The sequence below is a fragment of the Melopsittacus undulatus genome, chromosome 4 (assembly GCF_012275295.1).
Source record: "Melopsittacus undulatus isolate bMelUnd1 chromosome 4, bMelUnd1.mat.Z, whole genome shotgun sequence".
Lineage (NCBI taxonomy): Eukaryota > Metazoa > Chordata > Aves > Psittaciformes > Psittaculidae > Melopsittacus > Melopsittacus undulatus.
The window spans coordinates 11,081,858-11,107,311 of NC_047530.1; the positions used below are offsets into that span (position 1 = coordinate 11,081,858).

The window sequence follows — 25,454 nt, forward strand, 5'->3', positions numbered from 1 at the left end:
TTTACATTGGTAAGTGGAAGAAAATCCTGGAGAAAGTTAAAATAGCACAGCAGGGTTTGGTGTGGCAGTTATGAAGAACGTGTATTTTTATAACTCCCCTCTGCAGTTGTGTGGTATTCGCGTGCTGTGCCTGCTGGTACGGTACTGTAACGTTGCTTGCTGGCTGTGCATGCTCATCGGTACGGAACACACGGCTCCAGCAGCTCGCAAGGAAGCACGGGCTCGCTGTGAGGAAAAAGCGCCTTTTCCCTTTCCCCCGGAAGCACTGGTAAAGCGGAGGCCTCGGTACCCGCCCCGTCCCCCACCTCCGTTACTGTCGCGTTTTACACGGGAACCTGAAGCAAATAAAGGAATTTATTTCTGTAGCGCTCCGAGGCCGCCGCTTTCCCTGGGAGGGGGGGGGGGGGGGGGGAAGGCGGGAACGGGAGAACGGGGATCGGCGCCATTTGGGAAGCGGGAGGGGGAGCGTGGGCGCATGCGCGGAGCAGGCGCAGTGCGCTCTTCCTGAGGCCCAGCGGCGGCAAGCGTGCGGCGGCCTGGCGGTTGCTGGTTTTGTGGCAGGTACCGGTAACGGGTATCCGGGAATCCGGAATGGGTCACCTGCTGGGAGTGCCAGGCTTGCAATGGGGAAGGGAAGGGGTAGGCCGGGTCCCCGCCTTCGGCTTGGGTGGGTCGTGCTTCGGCCCAACCCGACGGGAGGCTGAGTTGGGCGTCGGGGGCCTGGGCTGGGCCGAAGCCACTAGCGGGCGGGCGGGAGGTGCGTGCCTGGAGCAGGGCTGCGCCGAGCGTGCGGCACCCGCTGCCGCCTCAGCCGTTGCCCAGCCCAGCGGCTGCGGAGCACTCGGAGTAAACCTGCCCACAGCTAGCGCTTAACGGAACGAATGTTGTGGTTGAGGAAACCTGTGTAATTTTTATGTGTCGTAACAACCACGAGATCTCTGGACAAACATTAGACCAGCTCAAAGCCTTTACGTGCTTCACGGTTTGTTACACTGTCATTGTATTTCTTTATTCTTTACCTTCTTTTTATTTATTTTTTTCTGTTTTCCGTGTGAGGTTGGTGAGACACTGGCACAGGCTGCCCAGAGAAGCTGTGGGTGCCCCATCCCTGGCAGTGTTCAAGGCCAGGTTGAACGGGGCCTGCAGCAACCTGCTCTAGTGGAACGTGTCCCTGCCTCTGGCAGAGGATTAAAACTGCATGAGCTTTAAGGTCCCTTCCAACCCAAACTGTTCTATGATTCTATGACTATGATTTTGGCCACCGAAGCGTTAGTGGCTGGGCAGAAAGGTGCGGGCCAGCAGTGCCGGTGCAGCGCAGCCTCTGCAGGTTCCAGGTGGCTCCTTATCAGTGCTGTGACACTGGTCTGGGCAGAGGGGTGAGCTGAGCCCGGAAACTCCTTGTGGTTGCCAGTTTGTGAGCTTTCCGGGATGTTTTTCTGTTAATTCATATTTATAAATGCCAGTATTGCAAAGAATAAACGCTTGATTGAAACAGGCTAAATAATCTATGTTGGCATAAATGATTTAAAATTAGGGTATGTGGTTATCTGTTATACTTATTTAGTTATTTAGCCTGAGTGATGTAAAAACTCCTGGAATTGAGTTACTCTGCTTCGTGGTTGTCTGTGTTTGACGTGTGTTGGCTTTGTGCCTGCTGCCTTTACAGCTCCCTGGAACAGGGGCATCTGTCTAGTTCCAGGAACCAGTTGCTCACGGCAGCTGTAACCCTTAGTGAGTTTGGGGGATGTCTTGGTTTCCAAGGATGGTTTAGAACACCTAGAGTTGGAAGCAAACTGCTAAACAGACTTTAACATTTTATTTGAAGCCTCATGTGCAGAGGTAGTTTAGTACCATCCTCCCTCTTTCTTTTACTCTCCCCCTAATGTGAAGACAGCATGGATTTGGGGGTTAGGTTTTTAACCTGGAATACATCTGCATTGGCTAGAGGGAGAAAACGTCTGTCAAATACCAGAATAATTTTAGGTTGTGCATTGTTGCATATTTAAAAACAATTGCGTTTTCCTCAAAAATTTAGAGCTGTAAGCATCTGATGAGTCTTGCGTGGGTGTGACTAGTGTCAGGGGCTAGCCTGAACGGTGTGTGTGGCCCTCTGCTGGTTAGCTTACCTAGACATCTTACGTATGGACTGAGTGAGGACAAGAATTCTTTTCTTTGCAGAGTTACCACGTAATCTGGTTTAGTTTGGCTTTGAGGGATCAGTTAAACATACATTTCTTTTGCAAAGAAATGATTCATTTGTATTAAGTAGGGTAATTGAATAAATGTGAATGTAATTCTTTATATGGAATAAACTGTTCAGCTTGCATAGGAAAGCTGTGTTGGTTCACTTTTATACCTCCATAGCAACCTGTGACAGGTTTTTAGAAAACCCACAATGATTTGTATGTGCACATGTTAAAATGTAGGATTGCTATTAATTGTAAATTATCTTATTTGTGAATAAGGCTCATGTGGGAAGCAGATCCAATTGCTGTGGTTTTGTGGTGAAATACATGAACACCTGAAGCACTTGAGAGACTCATAGGTGATAATTCAAGCCCAAGTTCTACTTGAATCTTTGCTGCAGGAATACTGAATCTTTTTGTTTCTACAGGATCAGATACTACAAAACAGCAATAGCGTCAGCTATGGAGAACAACACAGAAAATACAGAGGAGGAGAAGCCGATTGTAAGCAACGAGAACACAGACAATAGCGCCGAAACAGCAACAGAAGAACAGCAGATGGACTTCAGTACAGAAATTATAGGTGTCACTGAGATGGAACAATCACCTGATAGTTCCCCTGACCTGAATGCAGAGAACATGCAGGAGAGTGAAATTCCAGATATCGAAAGTTTACAGACAACAGATATTGAGGCTGGCTTTCCTCCAGATTTTGACAAGTTCTGGAAAGTAGTGGAGGACAATCCCCAGGATTTCACAGGATGGGTATATCTACTACAGTACGTAGAGCAGGAGGTTAGTACGACACCCTATTCTCCTTAGCCTTCGAGAAATAAACAAAGAAAATCCAAACGAGTCACGGATGTCCCAGTGACCCGTTTAGAACTGTACATCAGACTTTCATGGGTACTGTTTGAAGAAGTTGCCCTTGTCAGCGTTGTCAGCAGAGATCGCACAATAAATGCTATCGATTTTAAGAAAATGTCTTAAGAAAAGTAGTAATTGTTTTCAAAATAACATGAAGGGTTTTTAAAGGAAAGGATTCATTGCTTTTATTGTGTATTTCTTGCAGAACCACTTACCAGCTGCCAGGAAAGCATTTGACAGGTTTTTCACACATTATCCATATTGCTATGGATATTGGAAAAAGTATGCAGACCTTGAGAAGCGACATGACAACGTTAAGCAGTCTGATGAGGTATGTAGGTAGCTGGGTGCAGCTATTGCCATTGGTCCTGTTAGCCAAACAATGACTAACCTACTGCAAGTCATTTGGCTGCCAGTACCTGCCATCTGTGGTCAGGTTTGTAGGGATTTTGTTTGCACTTGTCACATCTGTGGCATTTGTAGCTAATGTTTTCTCTCTTTGTTGGCAGGTGCGTTAAACCTCTACAGTTTGTCAAGCTTTGCAGTGCAAGCCTCTGTATTACACTGCAGCTTAACAAGTAGGGCAGGGCTTTTCTGTCACTTACATTTATTATTCATTTTCAAAACAATAGAGTTGGTTTGCTGGTCACAATTGCTGCATCTTATTGCATTTTTGGTCAGACGCTGTCAATGATGCTCTAATGGGTCTGTGCCCTATGGTCTGTACCCCAAAGCCTGCCCACACAACCTGGTCAGAATGCAGGGACCGCTGCGCTTTGAAGATCAAGACTCTGCACGTGGAGATCAGAACATGGCAATGTTCTATCCAACCTCCACCCAAATGGTAATGGTAGATTATTTAAACAAAATTCCAGTAATTAGTATTTCTAAGGTTCACCGGATAACACAGTGTTGCCTCTCTATTAGGACACCATTACGTATTTGAAGTACAGTTCACGTTCTCTTCATAGGTTTATCGCAGAGGGCTTCAGGCAATTCCTCTTAGTGTTGACCTTTGGATACATTATATAAACTTCTTAAAAGAGACCTTGGACCCTGCTGATCCTGAAACAAACAGTACAATTCGAGGGTAAGTTGAACGCAGACTAAGTGATACAGGAAGCCTGTATGTACGTTATGTAGCAGTATAATCAGATTAATATGTTTAAGATGAGGGGCAAGCTAGTTACTGAAGTTACGGTAAGGACTTCTAGGAGATGATGGAGCCATATTCCCTAACAATGAGTGGACAGTACAATGTGGTACCAGGGTCAGAAGTTGTGACTTGAGAGTTTCAGACTAGTCATGAAATGCTTTTTGCAGTATTCTGTGGGGAACTGGAGCAGGATCTCTGTAGAATTTTTTGCAGTTCAGTTTCTTGGAGGTTTTCAAAGTATGGCTAGAATGTGTCTGACCTCACCTGTTGCTGGCAGTGGTCTTCATTAGACTAAGATGAACTGAAGTTTGATCCCAAACCTTTTTTGAGCTTTAATTGAAGCTTCTAACAACATGATTGATGTATGAGTTTTGTGTGTTAAACTTCCCAAGTAGGGGCTTTAGAATCTTTACAAGACAAAAGTGGTAACGGCTGTGTATTTCTCTAATGTCTTGCATTCCTGCAAGTAGCTTTTTTGTGTTGCCTTTATTTGTTCTGTTGTGGTAGTGCTGGAGTTAAAAAACAGTGAGTGCAAACTTTGTAGAGATCTTGCTACAGATGTCTAGAAAATACTTCGAAGAATTTAAGTTACAAATATAAGTGTGGTTGCAAGTAAAAGAGGATGCTGCTCATAATGTTTAAGTAAGAGCCTGAAGTTTTCTTCCTTGTGCTGTCACTGCATCTAGAAACAACTATAAAATTATTTTGTTTTTCAGTGCCTATGAACATGCAGTCTTAGCTGCTGGGACAGATTTCCGTTCTGACAGACTGTGGGAAATGTATATAAACTGGGAAAATGAACAGGGAAACCTAAGGGAAGTTACATCCATCTATGACCGCATCCTTGGAATTCCAACGCAGCTGTACAGTCATCACTTCCAGAGGTAAAGAGAAAACAAAGATTTAATGCTGTGCATTGCTTAAGTACACACTAATTACTTCTGTAAACCTGGAAATGCTCACTTGGAACAGGAACTTGAAATAGCTACTTAAGTTTATGTACCTATTTAAGTGCTTCAAAGTAACTCATCCATATTGTAGGAATGAGGTTTTAGATAAATTCACCAATTCTGCTGTGGAATAAAGGAAGGCTTTGGAATTGCAAGGAAGAGCAGAAGGTGTGTTTGAAAAATCAGAATGAGCAGTTTTGAACTGTAATTCCTTAGGCAGTGCTCTCATGAAACTAATGGACAAGAGAGAAATAACTTAGTTAAGTTTTAGATGGGAATTCTGCATTATTAATGGACTGGTTAAGAGGAAATGAGAAACCTTAGTTACATTACGCACTAGTCTTTCCCATAGTTGTTACAGATCCTTTGTATTTGGAAGTATCTCTCTGGATTGTCCTTAGCCATCAGTTTTACATGGCAAGTGATTTGTCTTTATCACTGCAGTTCATCATCCTTCCATTTGTCTTTGAATTTTGAAGTCTGATAGGTGGTAGAAGTTCCATTTTGTGTGTATGTGTTGTCAGAAGTTGCATTCTTGGTGTGGCTCTAGATTGATAAAGTAATGCAGAATCCCACTGGGACTTATTGTGCTCTGGTTAAGCAGAATGTTGCAGCATGAAACTTAACTTTTTTCTAACTGTTCTTAGGTTTAAAGAACACATACAGAACAACTTGCCTCGAGACTTTCTGACTACTGAGCAGTTTGTTCAGCTTCGCAGAGAATTAGCATCTGTGAACGGCCACAGCGGGGAGGATGCACAGCCTGATGATGACCTGCCCTCTGGTGCTGAAGACATAACTGACCCTGCCAAGGTACAGGTGCAGGGGGTGTTCATTAGTGTTGTGTTCCTTACTCTGTGCCTGAAAGACAAGTTCGTTTGCAGACAGTTTAGCATTTCTGTAGCTGAGTTGTTTCCATAGTTCTGCTTATCACTGCTCTTTGGCTTGTGTAATAACTACTACTGTCTACAGGATGCACCTTTCCAGTGTTTTCATATGCATTACAGAAATGTAATTTAGAAGTGAAATAAGTGATGTGCAAAACTTTAGGAGTTAATTAATTGTTCTAGATTAAGAGATGAGAAACTGTGGCCTAAGAAAGCTCCTCATCAGCAATGTTCTTTGCAGGTCAGAGCCTTCATGGGCATATGAAAACTTGACTATCCAAAGGAATTGCTGACTGAAAATAAATGCATACTGATGCTAAGTTTGACTGGAATCCAAATTAATCTCTGATTTCAGTCATTTGTGGCATAGGAGCAAAACTTCAGATAGAAACCCTGTTCAGCAGGGCTGTGCTGGGGGCAGTGTCCCATCCTATCCCCTAGCTCTTCAGGGTATAGTGTAATGCATCTGTGATAGTTTTAATTTCTGTATATTACTGCCATCATAAAATGCATTTACAAAGGTGATATGGTGTCTACCTGAGTTATCTTTTTAAAAATTATGTTTTAGCTGATCACTGAGATAGAAAACATGAGGCACAGGATCATTGAGATTCATCAAGAAATGTTTAACCACAATGAACATGAAGTCAGTAAGAGGTGGACGTTTGAAGAAGCGGTAAGTTTGTTTTTCCTGTGTAAGGCAGTGTGCACAAGGGCTCTGAACAGAGGCCTAGGAGCTAGGAATTTTGAGTGACAGGTCACACAATTTAAACTCTTGTGGGCTTTGAACAAAGATCAGGTTTCGCTTCTCTGCCATTTTTCTTGTGAAAAGGTAACTTGTGAGGTCAGCCCTGTCACATGATGGCTTAAAAATCTTTAAGTGGTATTTGGAGAGAGGCAGGGTGATGTGGTGATTAGTAAGTGGCCTTTATACGTGCATGAAAAACTCGTTTTGACTGAGGCCTGCCTTATGCATCTGGGGTGATGCAGATTAAGGGCAAGAAGATGGTTCTCATTGAAAAGGTAAGCCTGTCCTGAAAGGAGAAGGAAGTTTGTGTGGTTTTCTATTTTAACATTGCAGTCTTAAACCTGAAATCGGTTTGGTTTTCCAAAATCAGCAATCATAATGTGCAGCTCCTGTGTGTAATGTGTTAACAGTAATTAATTGTTTGATCACTTTACATGCAGATTTGTTTCCATGTAGAAAGAAGTTTGGTTACTTTTGAAAATCAACCTGAGTTTTTACTTCTCAGTCTGTTTAATTTTTTTTCTTCCTAGCAAATACCATGTTGCATAATATGGTTCTTGTTTTAAGTTCACTTTCATTTTAAAGAGTACATTGTACAGATGCCTTGTAAGCCACAGGTGTCATGGAAGGGACCTCAAGGATCATCAGGTCCAGCTTTTCTAACAAAGCATGACATAGGCTTAAGTGTCTAAACACTCTGTCCAGCCAGATCTCAACAGTGTCTGATGTAAATTTGAAAACATGATACGTGACCAGTAGCAGTACTGTAGAAGAGGACAAGGCATGCCTCGGTTGGGGTGCTGGCAGTTTTCCCTTCCTGTCCCACAGCAGCCTGAAGGGCTGTTATGGCCCTTTGTGTCACAGGGTTGCAGCTGTACCGGTACCTGTCTCTAGAGGCAGCAGTGTGTCCCTAGAGTATGCAAGGCTCAGTATGCAGATGTGTGGAAAATGGTTACATGAGTAAGGTGTTCTTGACTAAGAGAAACTGTAGCTACAGATGATTGACATATGAAAGGATGATGAAACTGTGGATGTGTTGCAGAAAATATGCCAGGAAGAGGGTGTCCTCTCTTCTCCTGGCCAGAATCAATACGTTCTCTATCAAGAGAGTGTATCTGCTCTTCAGATACCAGTGTGTTGGATCCAGGAGGAGTTTAAGATATAAAGTTAAAGAAGTCTTTGTAATGGTCAGAAAGGAGACTATTAAGCAACAGAATATTGCATAAGTGATGGAGGCTGCTTAGACCAGTTTTACTGTTATTTTAGTGGGAACAGTGTGCCTGTGAATCTGCCTGCTCTGTTACAGAGCTCAGTGAGGAGTGTGGTGGGGGTGATTGACATTAAATTTCAGTTTGCCTTGAAAAACTGAATGTTACTCCTTGATTACCTTAAGTTCTTTATTCATTCCCATTTATTTGTGTCAGAGATACTGCAGTACAGGAGAAAAATGATCAGGTAAAATTAAAGGTGAAGAAGAGAAAAAGCACAAGATCTCTGGAAGGATGCTTTGCTGTGGTTATTTCAAAGCAGCGTTTTGCTTTGCTATGCTGAACTCTGTCCCACCCAGCTCCTCTTGTGGGCATCAGAAAATGCACAATCTTGGAATAACCAGTTTCATATACATAATTAATGTGAAGTTCAGTTCAATGCTCTGTCTTCTCTTTGTCATGTTTCTCAACGAAATTTTGCATTTAATTTGTAGGCTATGTACTAGTACAACAGTAAGTACTTCAGTTGTATGTATGTGTGTATGTGACCAATAGTGATTGTTGTCACCACAGATTTGCAAGGACTGAACTGTGTTCTGAATTCTGTTCACACTTGCATTCAAAAATCTTCCTAGAAAAACCAAGCTACAAGCATAGAGTATAACTGTTGGCAGAATATCTTGATCAGTACTTTTGTAACCCCAGCAGACTTGTGTGAATAGATAATGATGTCCCGTTTATTTAAATGGCAAAATTACTTGAATGGTATTGTGGCTGTTTGTTTATTTTTAACACAACTTGATGGTGTGCTTATTAGTCACAAGTTGCCATGCTGTGACTCTTGCAGATAAAGAGGCCTTACTTTCATGTAAAACCTCTGGAGAAAATTCAGCTGAAAAACTGGAAAGAGTACTTAGAATTTGAGATAGAAAATGGCACTCATGAGAGAGTTGTGGTCCTCTTTGAAAGATGTGTTATTTCATGTGCCCTCTATGAGGACTTCTGGATTAAGGTAAGGAAAGGGGTTTACCACCCATCTCCTGCCAATTGCATACATTGATCTAGTGACTAACCTTTTGTACTCTTGTGGAATGTTGTTCATATATAACTATATCTGTTGCATTAGGAGATGGTCTGCTTGCAACCAGATTTGACTGCTGCATATGCCAACTTCGTTGCCTCTCTACGTCCTTCCTTACAGAAACTAGTCTAGTGGTTCCATAAAGGTGCTGAATGGGTTTAAACAAAAGAATTTTATCGTTCTGTCATGTTTTTAAGACAACTATAAGCTTTAAATTTTCCAATCTCTGCTCTGTTTTCAACTATAGTATGCCAAATACATGGAGAATCATAGTATTGAAGGCGTGAGGCATGTCTACAGCAGGGCTTGCACTATACATCTTCCTAAGAAACCAATGGTTCATATGCTGTGGGCTGCTTTTGAGGAACAGCAAGGTGAGAGCAGCAGTCATTTTTCCTGGGAGGGATTCTGTTTTTGAGGTTGTGGATGTTTCATATCTTAAAGCATCTTCACTGGTGTTTTAGGCAACATCGATGAAGCAAGAAGAATCTTGAAAACCTTTGAAGAGTGTATTCTAGGACTAGCAATGATTCGCTTGCGAAGAGTGAGCTTAGAACGCAGACATGGAAACATGGAAGATGCTGAACACCTGCTTGAAGAAGCTGTTAGAAATGCCAAATCAGTTAGTGAATCATCATTTTATGCCATCAAATTAGCTCGACACCTCTTCAAAGTACAGAAAAATCTTCCAAAGGCAAGAAAAGTGCTGTCAGAAGCCATAGAAGTTGACAAAGTATGTGTTTCCTCTTTGCTGTTTTAAAAAAACCCCAAAAAATAGATCCTGGTATTTTCCTCTCTTTCTGAACCATGGCAACAGTGATGACAGGAGTTTGTACCTGGATGTGGTGTTCCCTTACTACATGGAGACAACAGTCCCTCTAACCTGATGTTGCCATACTTGCAGCTTGCAGATCTGGAAGTTTGCAGGTTTTTTTAATCAAAAGCATTGTGTGCTTCATACTTTCAGTTTTCCTTTCCACAATCTCAAATATAGGCATGTTCACATCTTAAGGTGAACTGAATGGATCGTGTAGGCAGTACTTGCAGACTGTTTTGTGTAACCACAGAAACATTTGGCACTCTGAATACTATTAGCTTACTTTTAACAAAGTGTGACATCTGTCTTTGTAGTGTCACACTGTTTGTGAAACATGTCTTTGAAGTGTCATTTCTGTTTGTGAAAAGAACCAGGTCAAAGATGACCAATGGAAAAAGAAAAACTAGTTGACTACTCTAGCATGTATTTGTGTTTAAACATTCCACTCTGCATCTGGTAGATGTAGCTACAGTGTCAAATACCAAATCTGACAGCTCTGCAACTTCTACTACATGTTTTGCACAGGAAAATACAAAGCTGTACCTCAACTTGCTTGAAATGGAGTACAGTGGCGATCTCAAGCAGAACGAAGAGAACATCTTGAGCTGCTTTGATAAAGCTGTCAATGGCGCCTTGTCTATAAAAATGAGGATTACATTTTCTCAGCGAAAAGTGGAATTCCTTGAAGATTTTGGTTCTGATGTAAAGAAGTAAGATGCGATCTGTGCAACAGCTGAATTAGGGTCACCCAAAGAGCACTTGTGGAGGGGGTAGGGGCGGGTTGGGTCAGTGGCGTCCATTAGGTGGTTCCTGTGTGCTGTCAGCCCATTGTTGAGGGATAGCTGCTTTTCAAAACCAAATTCCTGTTTTTGGATTGGAATCCCTTTTCAGAAAATTATCTCTTTTTTTTTTTTTTAACCCTGGGATATTATAATGCCTGTAATTTCTTACTGTGGTTTTGCTAAGTCTTAGAGGAGGGTGCTCTTCCAAGGGAACATATTTTATGACAAGGGTGTGATTTGATGTTCTACACCCTGTGAGCTGCTGCTTGAGGTTTCCAAAACCACATTGATGTGATTGTTCTGTGTTCAGAAGTACTAACACTGCTATGTGCTTATGTGGGGGATCAGGTATTAGAACTGCAACTTTTAAATTAAATACTAGATACACTTTTTTCTTCTTAATTCTCTATTGCAAAACAAGCTCTTGATTTTTTTTTACACATTGCTGCTGAATAACTTGGAAGAGCTAACCACAAGTTAGTTTTTCTGCTTTGCATGCTTTTAACAATATCTATCCGTAGTTCCTGCTGACTTTGACCATTCTAACTGGCATGGCAGCCAAGCGCTGCCAGACTGGGATCCTGGATAGACCAAACAAAATGAAGTTTTCAGTTCCCAAAAAATAGCAGAGCACAGAATAAACACAAAAAAAACTGTTTCCACCAAGAGCAATGCTAACAGAAACAGCAGTTTTCATAAACTGGTCTTCAGCAGATGAAATTGTGTTTCCTATTTTGGGAAATGATACTTTGCTATTAGTAGGAATTTTAGCTAGCACTCTTGTGCTGCACAGAATATACATTCTTCCCATGTTGTTTGGCAAAAGGCTACTGGTGCTGCTTTGGAATTGTAATAATTTTATTTAATGTGAATTTCCAGTATTTAAAGAAATGTTGATTGCTAAGTCTCGGTGCTGCTGTGGATGGCATCAACATGCACCTGAGGGAATGCAGGTGCTGGAACGAGCAGCTGTATCACAAATAAGTTTAAGAAAACTTCATTATAAAGGGGAACTTTATAAAAACCACATGAAGTGTGATAAAAGCCAAGCAAGTTGGGGATTCCTGAGCTAACAGAAAATACTTCACTATGCACTGGGGAGTCAAATTAAGGTTTTGGCTTTCCCATCTCTATGGTGAATCACTGATAAAGAATTGTTTATGATTCAGTTTGGTTTAGAATTGTCTTGCATTTTTACAGCTTCAAGTAGGTGTTTAAAAATTATTTAAATGTTTACATGAAAATGGTGAGCAAAGCTCTGTTCCTTTTTGCCTCATCAGGCTTCTGGATGCTTATGATGAACATCAGGCCCTTCTCAAGGAGCAGGATTCTTTGAAAAGGAGAGCGGAGAACGGGTAGGCAGCCTGCTCACCTGGGTTGTAAGCTGGATCGATAGCTGATGCAGTCCAGGGTAGCTGGGACATAGACTACACTGAGCTGTAGCTGGTACAAAGCACTTTGGAAACAACTGAAAAATAGTTCAGTTAACAGTCTTGGAAACTGTATTTTTCTTTAGTCTATGATATGTATATACACACTTTTTATTTTTTTTTTAGCTTTAAAGCTACTGCTTGCTAGAACAAAACCACTGTGTTTTTTTAATCGCTTAAAAATACACTAAATAGGACTGTACTGTTGGCTTCAATGTTTGGAGATGGATTTATTGGAAAGTAACTTTCTGAATTGTTTCTCAGGAAAGCTAAACAATACTGGGAAAAATAACTCTAAGCAGAAACATGCTTCTGCTGTCCCATTGGATTCACCAGAACAGTTAAAAACCCAGACTATTGTTCTGAAGCACAATACACTACTGTCTTTCTCTAAATCAAATTCTGCTTCCCTGTTTGGACAGGGCACCACATCTGAAAATACTGCTTAACTTCATCCATTACAACATTTCTCACCCAGAAGCTCAGCTGTGGGGTTCTTAAAGAACTTAGGCCACATGGTGAGCGATCCTGATACCCTAAACCTTGTTATGTCTCTGTAATTTTCCAGTAAGAATTCCATTAAGAAGACCTATGATCCTTTGTATTTTTGGCAGGCATAACCAAGACCAGTCATCTTGTTATATCTCTGTAACTTTTCACCAAGGACGTGCAGAGATTGATCTCCCCAAAGTTGTAGTTTTCCACTGTACTTTCTAGAACAGGATAATTAACCACAATTATGACATGTTATAAATATTAGTTTGGCTTTGTAAACAGTAGTAACCTCTAGATTAACCAATCAAAGCTCAGTATCCAAGGCTGTTACATAAGAAACCTAAGAGTGTAAGGGTATAAAAGGAGCACTGTATCCGAATAAACTTTGGCAATCACTTGATCACATTGATCGTCTCAGCACTGTCCGTGACTCCTATGTCGGTGACTCAGCCACTTACAAGTGTGTATTAACTTCACAGGTCAGAGGAGCCAGATGAAAAGAAAATGCTAACAGATGACCCAACATTTTCATCGGCACAGATGATGGATGGAGACATGCAAGTGAATCAGGCAGCATACAACTACAATGCCTGGTACCAGGTGGGTGCACGCTTTGGGTGCTGTGCTCTGCGTGCATGTTCTGTATGCACACATGTTGTGCTTTTCCCTGTGCTCTGTGGCCCATTGTCAGAAGCTTGGAGTAGAAACTTAGCTTCTGTTTTTGTTGATTCCCCTGTAGCCTGTTACACAAGTGTAAGGTATTTCTCCTTGAGCAGCAGGAGGAGCAGCTTGGTGCCAGGTCTTTGCATGAATGGGTGCATTACAGCTGTTAGGGATGTTGCTGGCTGAGGGCAAAAAGCTTTGCCCAGGAAACTTGCTTTGGGATTCCAGTTTACTGTGTGTTTTGGTAGTTAACTTCTCTAACTATTAGTTCCCATAACGTCTCGGTATGGGTTCTGGTGCACTGGTACGGTGTCCATACAGAATCAGTCTGTTCAACAGCTTGGCCTGTGGGTCTGCTGTTGCATGACATTCAGTTTTGTAGGGGCTTAAAGAGGGAATTGGTAATACCACACCTTGATTTCCTCCTCTTGCTGCTGCAGCAGCAACCTCCAGCGTGTGCCCTGCTTCCTTCTAGATTGGTAGTGTGGTTTTGTCCAAGGGGCAGGCTGTAGAGCCTTGCTTTTATGTGCAGGGTAAAGGTGGGTGCTGCTGGTGCCCTCTCAGCTGGGATGAGAGCAATGCAGGCTTGTAATGTTAATTCTTTTGAGTTATGAGTAACTGAGAGCCCAGCTGAAGCTTTTCCTCAAGCATTTTAATGAAAATTGTTGTTCAGGCTGTAAGGACCCTGCCAAGCCAGTGAGAACAGTATTTGCAGGTGGGACGTGACCCACCCATTGTGTAACCGTGATTTAAAATTGCCTGTGTCAAGGTTGAATGTTCTTTCCAAGTCAGGCAGTGAAAGGTGCCTCACCCCCTCAGCATGGGAAGACTCTGCCCAGCATTGGGCTCAGAAAAATGCTGCAAGTTTCCAAGCTCAGAATGGTGGGAGTGGTAGGCTGATAGTGCTGATGGTCTGCGTCCTGTGGTTGAGACAGTAACTCCATCACTGTCTGCTTGCTGAGCATTTTAGTCTGCTTGAGAATAGCAGAGGCTATTCATGCTGTCCCCAGAAGGCTGCGCTGCCTGGGCACAGCTCATGGCAATGTAGCCATGGGAACATCTTGGTGACAGTCTCTGCTGGCTGCAGACAACTGGGTTTAATGTGAGGGAGTGGTGGGGCACTGTGAGGGGCATGGTGTGATGGGGGACATGGAGCTAGAACACAGGCTGTTCCTGCTTCCCTTGCCACCTGCTCCATCTTTTTCCCTCCCTTTTATGAAGTCTTGTTGACAGGGAAATGACAGGGAGCTGCAGAGCAGGTACCAAGGGGGATATCTGAGGAACAAGAGGGAGCCCCTGACATCTCCTGTACTGGAAGACTCATCATTTGACTCTTTAAGTGACTAAAACCGTGAGGGACAGTAGTACTCCCTCCATGCTACAAGTCTGGCCTTGTGTCTGCACCCTGTTTCACAAAGATGCCTTGCAGCAGGGGGTTGGGGCAGTTGGGAGTTGATGGGGTTTGTGCTGCAGGGGAGCACCCCTGGGTGTTCCTTCTGCCTTCCACGCCAGCCTGAAGCAGCAGCTGCATGCAGGACCTTGGTGCAGAGACCTCGCTATGGTGGCTGTGACATGGTGACCATGTTGGCCACTGCAATAACATTCCTTTCTGGAATGGCAGCTAGCCGTTCAGGGGGGATTCTGCGTGGACCGTGGGCACTCTGACTTACACTATCCTGTTGTTTTTTTTTTTTTTCCAGTACAATTACCAGAATGCGTGGAATTACGGACAGTACTATCATACAACTTGATCCGGAGAGTGAGTGCTGCAGTTTCAACAAAGATGGAATACAAAGAAATTATATTTTTCTAAATTAGGGATGTGAAAGAACTATTGTAATACCTGCTTTTTGGTCTTCTGCATGTGAAGTGAGCTGGTGTTCCCAGGGTATGTGTGAAGCAAGATCTGTGTGCTGGTAACCGATAAATGGTATCTCTGTACAACTCTACCATAAATGCATTTGGTTTGTTTTTTTAATTCCCTGCACTAATTTATGGAGGTATGTGAAGAATTTTTTTTGGTCTCGGGATGATGCTGTGGATTTAACCAGTAAAGCTGTAGGGGTTTTGCTTTGGTTGGGTTTCCCCCAGGGCCCTTGTGCCACGCCAGCTGCCACAGGATGCAGCAGCTCTGGTGCACAGCACTTCTCTCCTGCTCTGCTCTCCAGCCCTATGTCATGACCTGCTTCTATCACGACATCTTCTCTGTGCCCATGAACCAACACAGACTGCTTTCTTTGTGGTGTTGATTGAAACTCCGATGACACTGGCAGCCTTTGCAAGCTGTGGTACGTATTTTCTATTCCAGGGGGGGTCAACAAGTAAAATGCAGTGCAAAATGATGTTGCATTCTTTTTTAAAAAGCACAAACTGTGTTTGGGATGATTTTTATATTTAGAGTTTTTCATGTACACAGTGTGAGCAAACTTTTTTTCATTTTGATCAAAGTGATCATTCCCATTTTTATAATAAAAGCAAGGAATTCGGTAGTCCTCTGAGCTTTCTTAGATTGCCTACTGCAAGCCAGGAGTAAGAACTCTGCAGTCTCAGTTCCACCTCTCTCCTGTTCAAACAAATGCCTGGGATATAAATGTTTCCTTCTTATTTAGGTTAACTAAAATTGTTGGCCAAGTGCTTCTGTAAAATGCAGCAGCTTCACCGAAGGAAGTGTACGGCTGAAGGCCTGAGCAGGGTGTTGAAGCACGTGCTACTCTGTAACAGACTGCTCAGCTCCAGGAGGGATAATAAAACCATACCTGGCAGTTTGAGGTGGGACTGCTTGTCCTTAACAGTTTGCTGGAGGTCTGTGCAATTCCCCTGTCTCAAATAACAGAAGGAAATTACAAGGTGAACATACACAAAAAAAAGGTGAAGGCACGTGCATGTAGAAACTATGCTTTCTTTAGTGGTATGTTACTGTACAGCACTGGGGCAGGGACAACAAACATGATTTCAAGTACAAGGCCACAGCTGTAACTGTATCCAGGAGTTGCAAGAGCATTGACAGAAGCTTTCTTGATGGTAAACAGATTCCCAGCAGCAAAGGGAATGCTCCGTTTCATTCGATATCCACCAGTTCCACCTCAAAGAAAAGTTTTGCATTTGGTGGAATCCTGTTTGCATACATTAAGGAAGATTAAAAGCAACCTCACACCCTGCCCCCTCTATAGGCATTACTCACTGGTGAATGACCTACCACCTCATAGTAAATTCTGACACTGTGGAATCCTTAAAGAACCACAGCTACTGTCTGATGTGAGCTGTTATGGGATGTGCAGTCCCACTTCAAGAGGCTGTGCTGCTCCTTATTCCTGTTCCACAGAAGAGGAGCAGCTGAGTCTCACCTGAGCTGCCTGTTGTCTTCATTTTTCCCCTGCAGGGCTCCCTACAGGCCCATTCCTTCCCTATCTGTTAAGTGCACTGAATTTCCTTAGGCTGTTAACATTCTAAGCCTGCTATGAATAACAAGTGAATGCTGCTAATTGTATCTCTCTCTGTAAAGGGCCTGACTGCACCAGGCATTCCCAAGTTACAAAATGGGTAATCAGCTGTGGAAGGATACTTGGCATCAGGCTGGCCTTTCTTGCCATATGCCCACTCAGGTTCAATCTCCAGCTGAGCCTTCTCTCCTTTACTCATTGTTAAAAGGGCTTCGTCCCACTGAAAAAAAACAAAGAACAAGCTCAGACCAACCACAGAACCACCATATTCCATAAGCTCTTCCAATTTGCTCACACATACTCGTGCAGCACCACGCTGTTCTCTGCAACTCCCTAGCCCACCCCAGTGTGCACTGTTAGGCAGTTTCACATTCCATTTATTCATGCCTTTACATTGTCATGATGATGCTTGTTGCTAGGGAAGTATTCCCAGTTTCAGAACGCATTTCCCAGCAGATCACCATGCACACAATACCAAAGGGCTTGTCTCTGTGCCCCATGTTTCTGCACCATTCTGCTGCATCAATAGTGTTTATTTAAGGCTGATGCATAAAGACTGGTTTCATTTCTGTGCTTGTCCCTCTCTGTGACCCACTCGTGCTGCCCAAAGCCTGTATTCGAAGTGGCACCGTATCAGCATTTCACAACAAACAGTTGCTGCCTGTGTCTGGTAACAGCTGAAAGAAGGTACTGGGCACCCACACAGACACAAGCACTATGCCAAAGGACTGAAGCAAAACCCAAGCAACTGCTCCTGCAGTGCTGGCCACAAGGCCCAGGGTCATTTTTCTGTCCCAGTACACCCGTCACCCATAAAGGCCTCTTCCCTGCCCAGCAGCAACATGGAAGATTATGTTGGGTTGGGTTTGTTCTTCAAAGTCAGGTAAGTACAAGATTCTTCCTATGTCCTTACCTTGTGCAGACAGAAGCTGATTTTACCACTCAGCAGCAGCTGCTGCCAGAGTTAAGCACCTCAGTTGCTTTGCACCTAAGTCAGAACCTCCTGGACACTCTTAAGTTCACACCAGTGTCTGTGACTTCGAGTTGTAAGCTAACAGGGTGTGCAAAACACTCTTCTACTGAGTGCTTTTGGTCTACCTAGATATCCCTCCTCATACAGCTTCTACCTGTGCTGCTTTAGCCTGGCCACAGCAGAGAAGTTGCAGCATCAAAACTGCATCTCATTTCAGTGTACGACAGCAACTAGAGTGTGGAGTTTCAGAATTCAGTTCAGAGTTAAGGGATGAACTGAACCAAGTGTGAAAAGGCCCTGAGGCAAATACAAAAAAAAAAAAAAAACCAATAAGAAACAATGTTCTGACAGACTAAAGCACACAGAATGAGAAGGGCAGGGATCTGGGGTTGTTCAGCCTGGAAAAGGCTCTGGGGAGATACTGGAGCAGCTTCCAGTGTCTAAAGAGGCTGCCAGGAAATCTGGAGAGGGGCTTTTTACAAGGGCATTTAGGGATAGGACATGGGAGAATGGTTTTAAACTGATGGAGGGGAGATTTAGATCAGATATTACGAAGAAGTTCTTTACTATGGGGGTGTTGAGGCCCTGGCACAGGTTGCCCAGAGAAGATGCCCTATCCCTGGCAGTGTTCAAGGCCAGGTTAGATGGGGCTTTGAGCAACCTGGTCTAGTGGAAGGTGTCCCTGCCTGTGGCAGGGGCTTGGAATTGCATAATCTTTAAGGTACCTTCCAAATAAAACCTTTCTATGATTCTATGACTATAAATGCATAGTGATTGATGGGGCACCCAGGAACCTGCAACCTTTTCTGTTGTGCAAAGCACTGCAAGCATGTGCAAGAGGCTGTGTTTGTCTTGAGAATGTGCAGTTGTTACACTGTTCCCCACACACCACTTTGTGAGAGAAGTGACACTGGTGATGCATGAAAGCACCCGTAACAAAATTACATCCTATGGTCAGCAATGCTTTCAACTTGCCATTTACCTCCACCAGAATCAAAGACAGCAGCTCAAAACATGCAGCCTGATCATAAATCCTGCAAAATTAAACTTGTGGGATACTGAGGGAGTCATTAATGTTTTACTTACACCTCTGATTACTTTTCCTACGCCAACCTTGAAACTTAAAGGTTTAGCTGCTTTTTTCTTCTTTGAACCTGAAAGACAAGTTTTACATCCATTTGCTTTAACATCACACAGCACTCTACTGTCTAAAATTAGTATTAGGATGATGCTTTATACAAATATCTAATTATAATATTATTTTTAGCCCGCTATCAGATATTTAGGGGAAAATGTAGTGTTGTGCACTAAAAACATTAAATGTTGAAGTTGCACCAAAATCTGAAGCTGTTGAGCATCTTCTGGATACTGATCCAGCAAACCTCAAAGACCCACTTGTGAATTACTGAAATTGATGATACAAGTTATAAACACATTAGTGAAGCAAAAATAACTCTACAGGGAACATACAACATCATACAACATGTGCAATTACTCAGTATTCCAGTGATAGCCCTGCTGTTGTGTATCACTGCTGGAAAAGCACTTCTAGTATTGCAGGATTTCATATCCCTTAATCCTCTGATCTACAAACTGTTACAAAAATACCAGCAGACTTCTCCACAGACTACTTCAAATCACTGTACTGTCTCATACCACTCATGTTACAGTGCCTCCATGTTTAAAGGCTTATTACAGGAGTACACCACGAAGGTAACTACACTGCTGGTGGTCAAGTTCTATAGGTAAGGGAAGTTCCCCAAACAGGAACCATCTTTCTTCTGATTGTATCTGTGCATTTCACATTATCTGTGGCCTGGAGAATGCCAAGCGTGAGGTCTGGCAAGATACAGCAGTGTCACTTGACACCAGCCTGTCCCAAAATACTGCCCTGCATTGCCTCATGGAAAATCAGGAGTGGCTGCAGGGACAGCCCCACTCAGCTCAACAAGATGATGGTAAAAGCAGTTCATCAGGACTCCCACCACACACTGATGGCTAATTTCCTCTGCATGCATTTACAACAAAAGCCAAACAGTATATATATGACCTTACTTGTTTGAATATTGGTATCGAAGACTGTTCCATCCTGTAGCTTTCCTGTATACCAGCAGTGAACAGTGTCTCCTTTCTTTGGAAAGTTGGTCTTATCACCCTTCTTTAAAATTGATTTTGTATACTTCGGAGGCCCCTAAGTTTATAAAAACAGAGTTATGACTGCTACATTGACTACGCTCAGACCAACAACACTCAAGACTGAACCACCACTTAGCTGAGGCACCAAACACATGCAATGTCAGCAAATGGCATGTTCAAAACTATTGTGGGGCAGTCATACTTGGGCACAAATACAGCAGCATTGATGCAGTTTTCAGCAAAGACTGAAGCTGTGGGAGAAATGCACACCTGGGAGAAGGACTCATTGCTAATTTAAGCCACAGAAGGTTTACAAGGTTTGATACAAACACCAGACTTCTTGCTGTAACAAGGTTTTTGAAGACCTAGATTATTTGGCTGCCCCACACAATCCCCAAAGCAACACAAAGCAGAGGTGCTGTACCTACCTCTTCCACGGCCTCTTCAGGCTTCGCTGCTTTCCCCTTGGCCTCCTCCGCCTTAGTGGGCTTTGCCTTCTCAGCTGCCTTCTCCGCGCCGTCCGTGCCCTTGAACCGCTAGAGAAGATGAAGAGGGGCGACACCCGTCACCCATCGCCCGAGTCCCGGCCCCCAAGCCCGCCGCCGCGGCCCCGTACCTGAGTGTTGAAAAGCTGCGTGTAGGCCGCGATAAGCTGCTCCTTATTCGCCGTCTTCGCCACGTTCTTCACCTGCCCCAGCAGCTTGTGCTCCGCCAGGAACTGCAAGACACGCCGGTGAGCAGCGGAGAGGCACTCCCCCTACACACACACATCACTGCCAACCCCCTTTCCCACCCTTACCGCCTGGGCTGCATGCTCCTGAAGGAACTTGATAATATCCTTCTTAGGCAGCGACTCACTCCGCAGCTCCTCAGTACTCCACGGCTGCGCCGGGGCCGCCGTTGCCGCCATTTTCCCGCCCGCCACCACCTCCCCCTCAAGCACCGCCCAACCTTCCCGTCACCCTCGCGGGAGCGGCCGCACGGGCGGGAGGCGGGACCGGTAAGAGCCTTAAGCCGCGGTTCACCGCCCTGCCTCCCGTCTGCTAGTTCCTGTGGTGGCCCCCGCGGGGTTTTCAAGCGGTGGCGTTGAGAAGATGGCGGGTGTTGTATTGGAGCGAGCGTTACCTCAGAGTGGACGGGAGCCGCTCCTTGCGGCGGCACCCTGATGGAAGATGAACGGAGGGCGGCAGTGCACTTTACCTCGGGCCTGGTGGGCGGCGAGCGGGAAGGCGTCGGACAAGAAGGAGAAGGAAGAGGAGGAAGCAGCAGATGCAGACGATGACCTGCTCTTGGCGGCGGCTGCGGAGGCAGACCCGGACCCGAGCCCTGTGGCCGGTTTCTGTGCGGCCGCGGGGTCCATTTGGATCTATCCCACCAACTATCCAGTGCGCGGCTACCAGGTGCGCATGGCCCGCGCCGCCTTGCTGGGGAACACGCTGGTCTGTCTGCCCACTGGGCTGGGTAAGACCTTCGTAGCCGCTGTCGTCATGTACAATTTCTACCGCTGGTTCCCCTCTGGCAAGGTGCTGTTCCTCGCCCCTACCAAGCCGTTGGTGGCTCAGCAGATGGAGGCCTGCGCCCGCGTTATGGGCATCCCAGCCCGGCACATGGCCGAGATGACAGGTAGGGTGGCAGCAGGGACCGGGACGGGCTTCCTCCGGTGAGCTATGTTCTTGGAGAGGCTGCAGACATCGAGGTTTCTTAGCTTAGAGGCAAGAGCAAGAAGCGTGAAAAGCCCCAGTGGAGGAAAACAGGTCTTTTTTTTTTAGGTTAAGATTTTTTCAAAGCATTAACTTTAGGTTTTGCAACAATTAAAGCCCCAGGATACTGTTACAAGCATGAAGAAGTGTTGGTACGTGTTTTCTGGAGCTCTGGTGTGCCGCCCTGTAGTTCGCAGTGCCTTGCACAAAGGTGGGAATGCGCAGGAAGTATGCTTTCTATGAAGTCAAGGAAGACTGGTTATGGGTTTTTTTTTGGTTTTGGGTTTTTTTTTTTGCTTAAAGTTTTTGCAAGCACCTTGCACTTCAGTTTATTGATTAGTGAAATAATCACCTTAATGGCTTCAAATAGCCTAATATTAAGTGCAAACCTTTTTCGAAGGTGGTGTAGATCAGGTATAAGGCTGCAGGTGGCTCCGGGGCATCTCGAGCTTCCTTGCCTTGTTTTCTGTTGTTCTGAATTTAGTACTGTGATTACAAAAACAAAAATCCTAGTCATTGTATCCAACTTTTTTCCCCCTGAAAATAGGACTAGCATCAAGGTGCTTGTGGTTTTAAAAAGCACTCATTTCCCAAAGCTGACATGTGTCTGCCCACCCTGTCAGCCTTCTGCTGTCCTCTCAGGCCCTGGCTTGCTCTCAGCAGAACTGTTGCTAATGTTATTTCTTTCATTTCCAGGAGGTACCCAGGCTCTCAGTCGGAGGGATCTATGGACTGCCAAGAGAGTCTTTTTCCTTACGCCTCAAATAATGGTGAATGATCTTTCTCGTGGGACATGTCCTGCTGTAGAGATTAAATGTTTGGTTATTGATGAAGCCCACAAAGCCCTTGGAAATCACGCTTACTGTCAGGTAATGCGGGTTTTTAATGCTTGTCTAAATTTGCATGGTGGAAAATTTTGTGTTTGCCAGCATTGCAATTTTCTTATATTGTTTTTCAGAACTTTGGCATTTTAGTTTTCAAATAATTTAAGTTTATTGGTTATTTTTCTTCAAAATACTATATAAAACATTTTCTTAAAATATTTTACTGTTACATGAATCACCCTCTAATACAGAGCCAAGACTTTTATTCATTAGCTTTTGTGCTGTCTTGGCTATAGGTGAGAAAAATCTTCTGTCCCCCCATGTCAGTTCAACCCCCATGGCTATGAAGTTGGCAGGCTTTGTTTTCTGTTTTATCAGTGTGCTTGCATGATGTTCAGCAGAACTATCAGCACAAACTGAATTCCTCTTTAGTCTCTGTTCACTTCTTCTCTGTATAGTTCATGCTGTGTTGCATTATTTGTAGCTCTTCGGGTTTTCCACAACATGTGCCACACAGGGTGGCTGATCAGGGGCATGCTGTTCACTAGTGGCACCAGCAGAGTTCAGCTATATGGCAACATGAAATAGGAAGGAAATATTGTTGTCTTGAATGCTCAGCAGCTATTGTACTTGTCCCAGGTCTGGTCGTGGGGAGGGTTATAGAGCAAGTACAAGAGAAGTCTAAGGAATATTTAGGTATTTTCCCAACTGGTAATGCAACATTTTCAAGTGAGACTCAACTGAATGCTGGTTGGCATGGTGGTTTTCATCCAGTCTCTGTTTGGATTTCCTGGAACTAATCATCCATGATTTACTTTTGGCAGCCCTCTTGAGCCAGCATGATGTTAATCTTTTTGTGAAATAAGTGAAAAATAATTTCATGGCTTACCAAGGTTGTTCTGCTGAATGGGACTGGGGTAACACACTTCATCAAGATTAAGTGTTCTTGGATAAAATAGTTATAAACTGAACACTTTCTGCTTCCTATTTGACTTTAGATGTACACTATTTAGAATGTTTTGTTAATTTTTTTCTACTTTGTGGGTATTTTCACTGTTATAGTTTGTATAGGCCAATAATCTCCTCTAAGGATATTGACAGCAATTTTCCCTTTCTTAGGTTGTAAGGGAACTAAGCAAATACACAAATCAGTTTCGGATCTTGGCCCTAAGTGCCACACCAGGCAGTGACACAAAGGTGAGTCAGACCTACTTGCACCATTGAAATAAAAAAGTTTCAGTAGAAGCTGTGTCTAATACCAGTTTGGTATTAAACTGGGATGCAGAAGTCTGTTACAATTCCACATAAAAACTGAATCTTTTTACAAGCTGTTAATTGTTAAGGGTTCACCTTTTCATATTATAGGCTTTATTTATTTCCTGACCTTTCTAAATGGCAATAATACCTTTTTGAGCATACAAACCAACTTGAACCAAAATAACATACTCTCAATGCAAAATGGCTTTTGTATTCTGTTTGGTGAGATATATTGGGTAAAAATAAATGTAAAGGTTAGGTTTTCAGTCAAAGGCAGATGGTCATCCAAATTGAGTTTAAGCTTCTAGCTCCAGGTTATTTCTCATCAGGTGTTTTATGATGCACCTGAAGCCAAAGAGAGAGGTCTGTCCTTTCAGCCCTCATGCCATAGCATGCTTTTTACATTTATGAACTTGCCACATTGGCTCTTTGTGTACTGTTCAAGATCTTTAAGTGGAGAGTCTTTCATATTTCCATCTGTAAGCAGTTGCTACCCTTTTCCTTACAATTGTATTCAAGGCGTACTAAAATATGGCAGTAATTGCTTTCCTGTGATACTAGCATGCATTGTTGGAGTGTTTAGTAAATATGGTCTTTTTTTTTTTTTTTGGCTTCCTAAACAGGCCGTGCAGCAAGTTATTTCCAACTTACTCATTGCTCAGATAGAGCTTTGTGCTGAAGATTCTCCAGAGATTCAGCCTTATTCTCATGAGCGACAAGTTGAGAAAATTGTTGTTCCTCTTGGTGAAGAATTGGTAGGAATTCAGAATGCTTACATCCAGGTGAGTTGTTGCACTTCTTTTGTGGTTAAATGGGCAGTGTCTTTAAATATATAATCTCCCTTCCTATTTTAACATCTATGTTTAGACTAGCAATAACTTTTAAAGGTAATACTTTCTTGAACAACTCACTTTTGACTGTAAGGCAAAGAAAAAACCCCATGATTTCAACTATAGCAGCTGCTGTTTCACTTTGTACCAGTGATACCTATTACTTACAATAACTTAAAAAGCCCTGGTGGAAAACTTACAGTAGAATTAGCTTTCTCATCCTCTTTCAGGAGTCCTTTCAAAATTAAAATGAAACCTAAACTGGGGGTTTCTCAATTTGGCTGAGTTTAGTAGGATTAAGATGTTGAGAGTAACCTTGTAAAAACTGTATATTGACTGAAGCATTTTCTCTGGTTAAGAATATTATGTAGATCTTTAATTTACCTGTAAGGGTACCTAGTTCTCCTTGATTTTTTTGTTTGGTTTGGTCTTGGGTTTTTCTTTATTTTTTTCTTGAGATTATTTTTTTTCCTTTTTACCAGTTACAGGTAATGTCCAGCTTTAGGACAGATTAGCAGGGGCTAGAACTGTTGGCCAATCAATGATGACTTAATGGCTGTGTCATCTTGGTAAGGTATTGGTAGACAGGTGGTGCTACATAAGATACTACTTTGAAAAGTGCAAAATTTATGTTTGGGGTTTTGTTTATTAGTTGGTTTGGGATTTTTTTTTCCCTTTTATTTTTTTGTGAGAAACATTAGAAAAATAAAAAGGAAGTGGGATTAGCTTAGTATCAGATAGTGACCTTGGAGTATACTTTTGGTTAAAGTTACATGATTTTGGTGTAATTTGTGAAGGCCTTTGGAAGGCATACTTGTTTGTTCATTTTGTAGATTGATTTAGGTCAGCTGTTTTCAAACCAGTAGTTTAAATAAGGAAGTTCCACTGATAAGTTAGCAAAAACTTTAATGGTAGTTTTTATCACTATAGGTGCCTCTGAATGCTTGTACTGAGTGCAGGGATTTCATTTGAAGTGTTTTTTGCTCTGAGAGTTATGCTGAAATAAGCAGGTAGGTTTGGCTAA

The 25,454-nt window shown here is 43.2% G+C and overlaps 3 protein-coding genes and 1 non-coding gene across 7 annotated transcripts in view; 3 read left to right on the forward strand and 1 right to left on the reverse strand.

Annotated features, from left to right (window-relative positions):
• The first annotated feature begins 461 nt into the window (after nt 1-461).
• On the forward strand, nt 462-15,763 carry LOC101874921 (pre-mRNA-processing factor 39). 2 transcript variants are annotated; one of them, XM_034061773.1, is made up of 14 exons: nt 462-561; nt 2,615-2,981; nt 3,259-3,384; nt 4,025-4,143; nt 4,926-5,093; nt 5,807-5,972; nt 6,615-6,722; nt 8,850-9,014; nt 9,331-9,457; nt 9,548-9,816; nt 10,426-10,610; nt 11,963-12,037; nt 13,087-13,207; nt 14,971-15,763. In XM_034061773.1, exons 2-14 carry the CDS (start codon nt 2,649-2,651, stop codon nt 15,019-15,021), a joined length of 2,013 nt encoding a protein of 670 aa, XP_033917664.1. In that variant the 5' UTR covers nt 462-561; nt 2,615-2,648; the 3' UTR covers nt 15,022-15,763. The 2 variants fall into 2 exon arrangements, with proteins under 2 accessions (XP_033917664.1, XP_033917666.1); XM_034061775.1 differs by lacking the exon at nt 462-561 and adding an exon at nt 3,563-3,897 and having other exon boundaries at nt 2,643-2,981.
• On the forward strand, nt 9,892-9,978 carry LOC115945908 (small nucleolar RNA SNORD127). Its single transcript, XR_004080095.1, has one exon. It is a non-coding gene; the product is annotated as a small nucleolar RNA SNORD127 (small nucleolar RNA).
• Nucleotides 15,764-16,149: 386 nt separating the features above from the next.
• Nucleotides 16,150-20,741, reverse strand: FKBP3 (FKBP prolyl isomerase 3). The gene is made up of 7 exons (XM_005145442.3): nt 20,619-20,741; nt 20,436-20,537; nt 20,248-20,355; nt 19,739-19,874; nt 18,770-18,837; nt 16,833-16,930; nt 16,150-16,383 (listed from the first exon to the last, which is right to left on the reverse strand). Exons 1-7 carry the CDS (start codon nt 20,727-20,729, stop codon nt 16,329-16,331), a joined length of 678 nt encoding a protein of 225 aa, XP_005145499.2. The 5' UTR covers nt 20,730-20,741; the 3' UTR covers nt 16,150-16,328.
• Nucleotides 20,742-20,827: 86 nt separating this feature from the next.
• Nucleotides 20,828-25,454, forward strand: part of FANCM (FA complementation group M) — a 72,717-nt gene continuing 68,090 nt past the window's right edge. For all 3 annotated transcript variants that reach the window (XM_031045741.2, XM_034062273.1, XM_034062274.1), the window contains exons 1-4: nt 20,828-21,442; nt 22,216-22,388; nt 23,463-23,540; nt 24,224-24,382. In XM_031045741.2, coding sequence (XP_030901601.2) covers nt 20,992-21,442; nt 22,216-22,388; nt 23,463-23,540; nt 24,224-24,382 — 861 coding nt within the window. In that variant the 5' untranslated portion in view covers nt 20,828-20,991. The remainder of the gene's footprint in view (nt 21,443-22,215; nt 22,389-23,462; nt 23,541-24,223; nt 24,383-25,454) is intronic.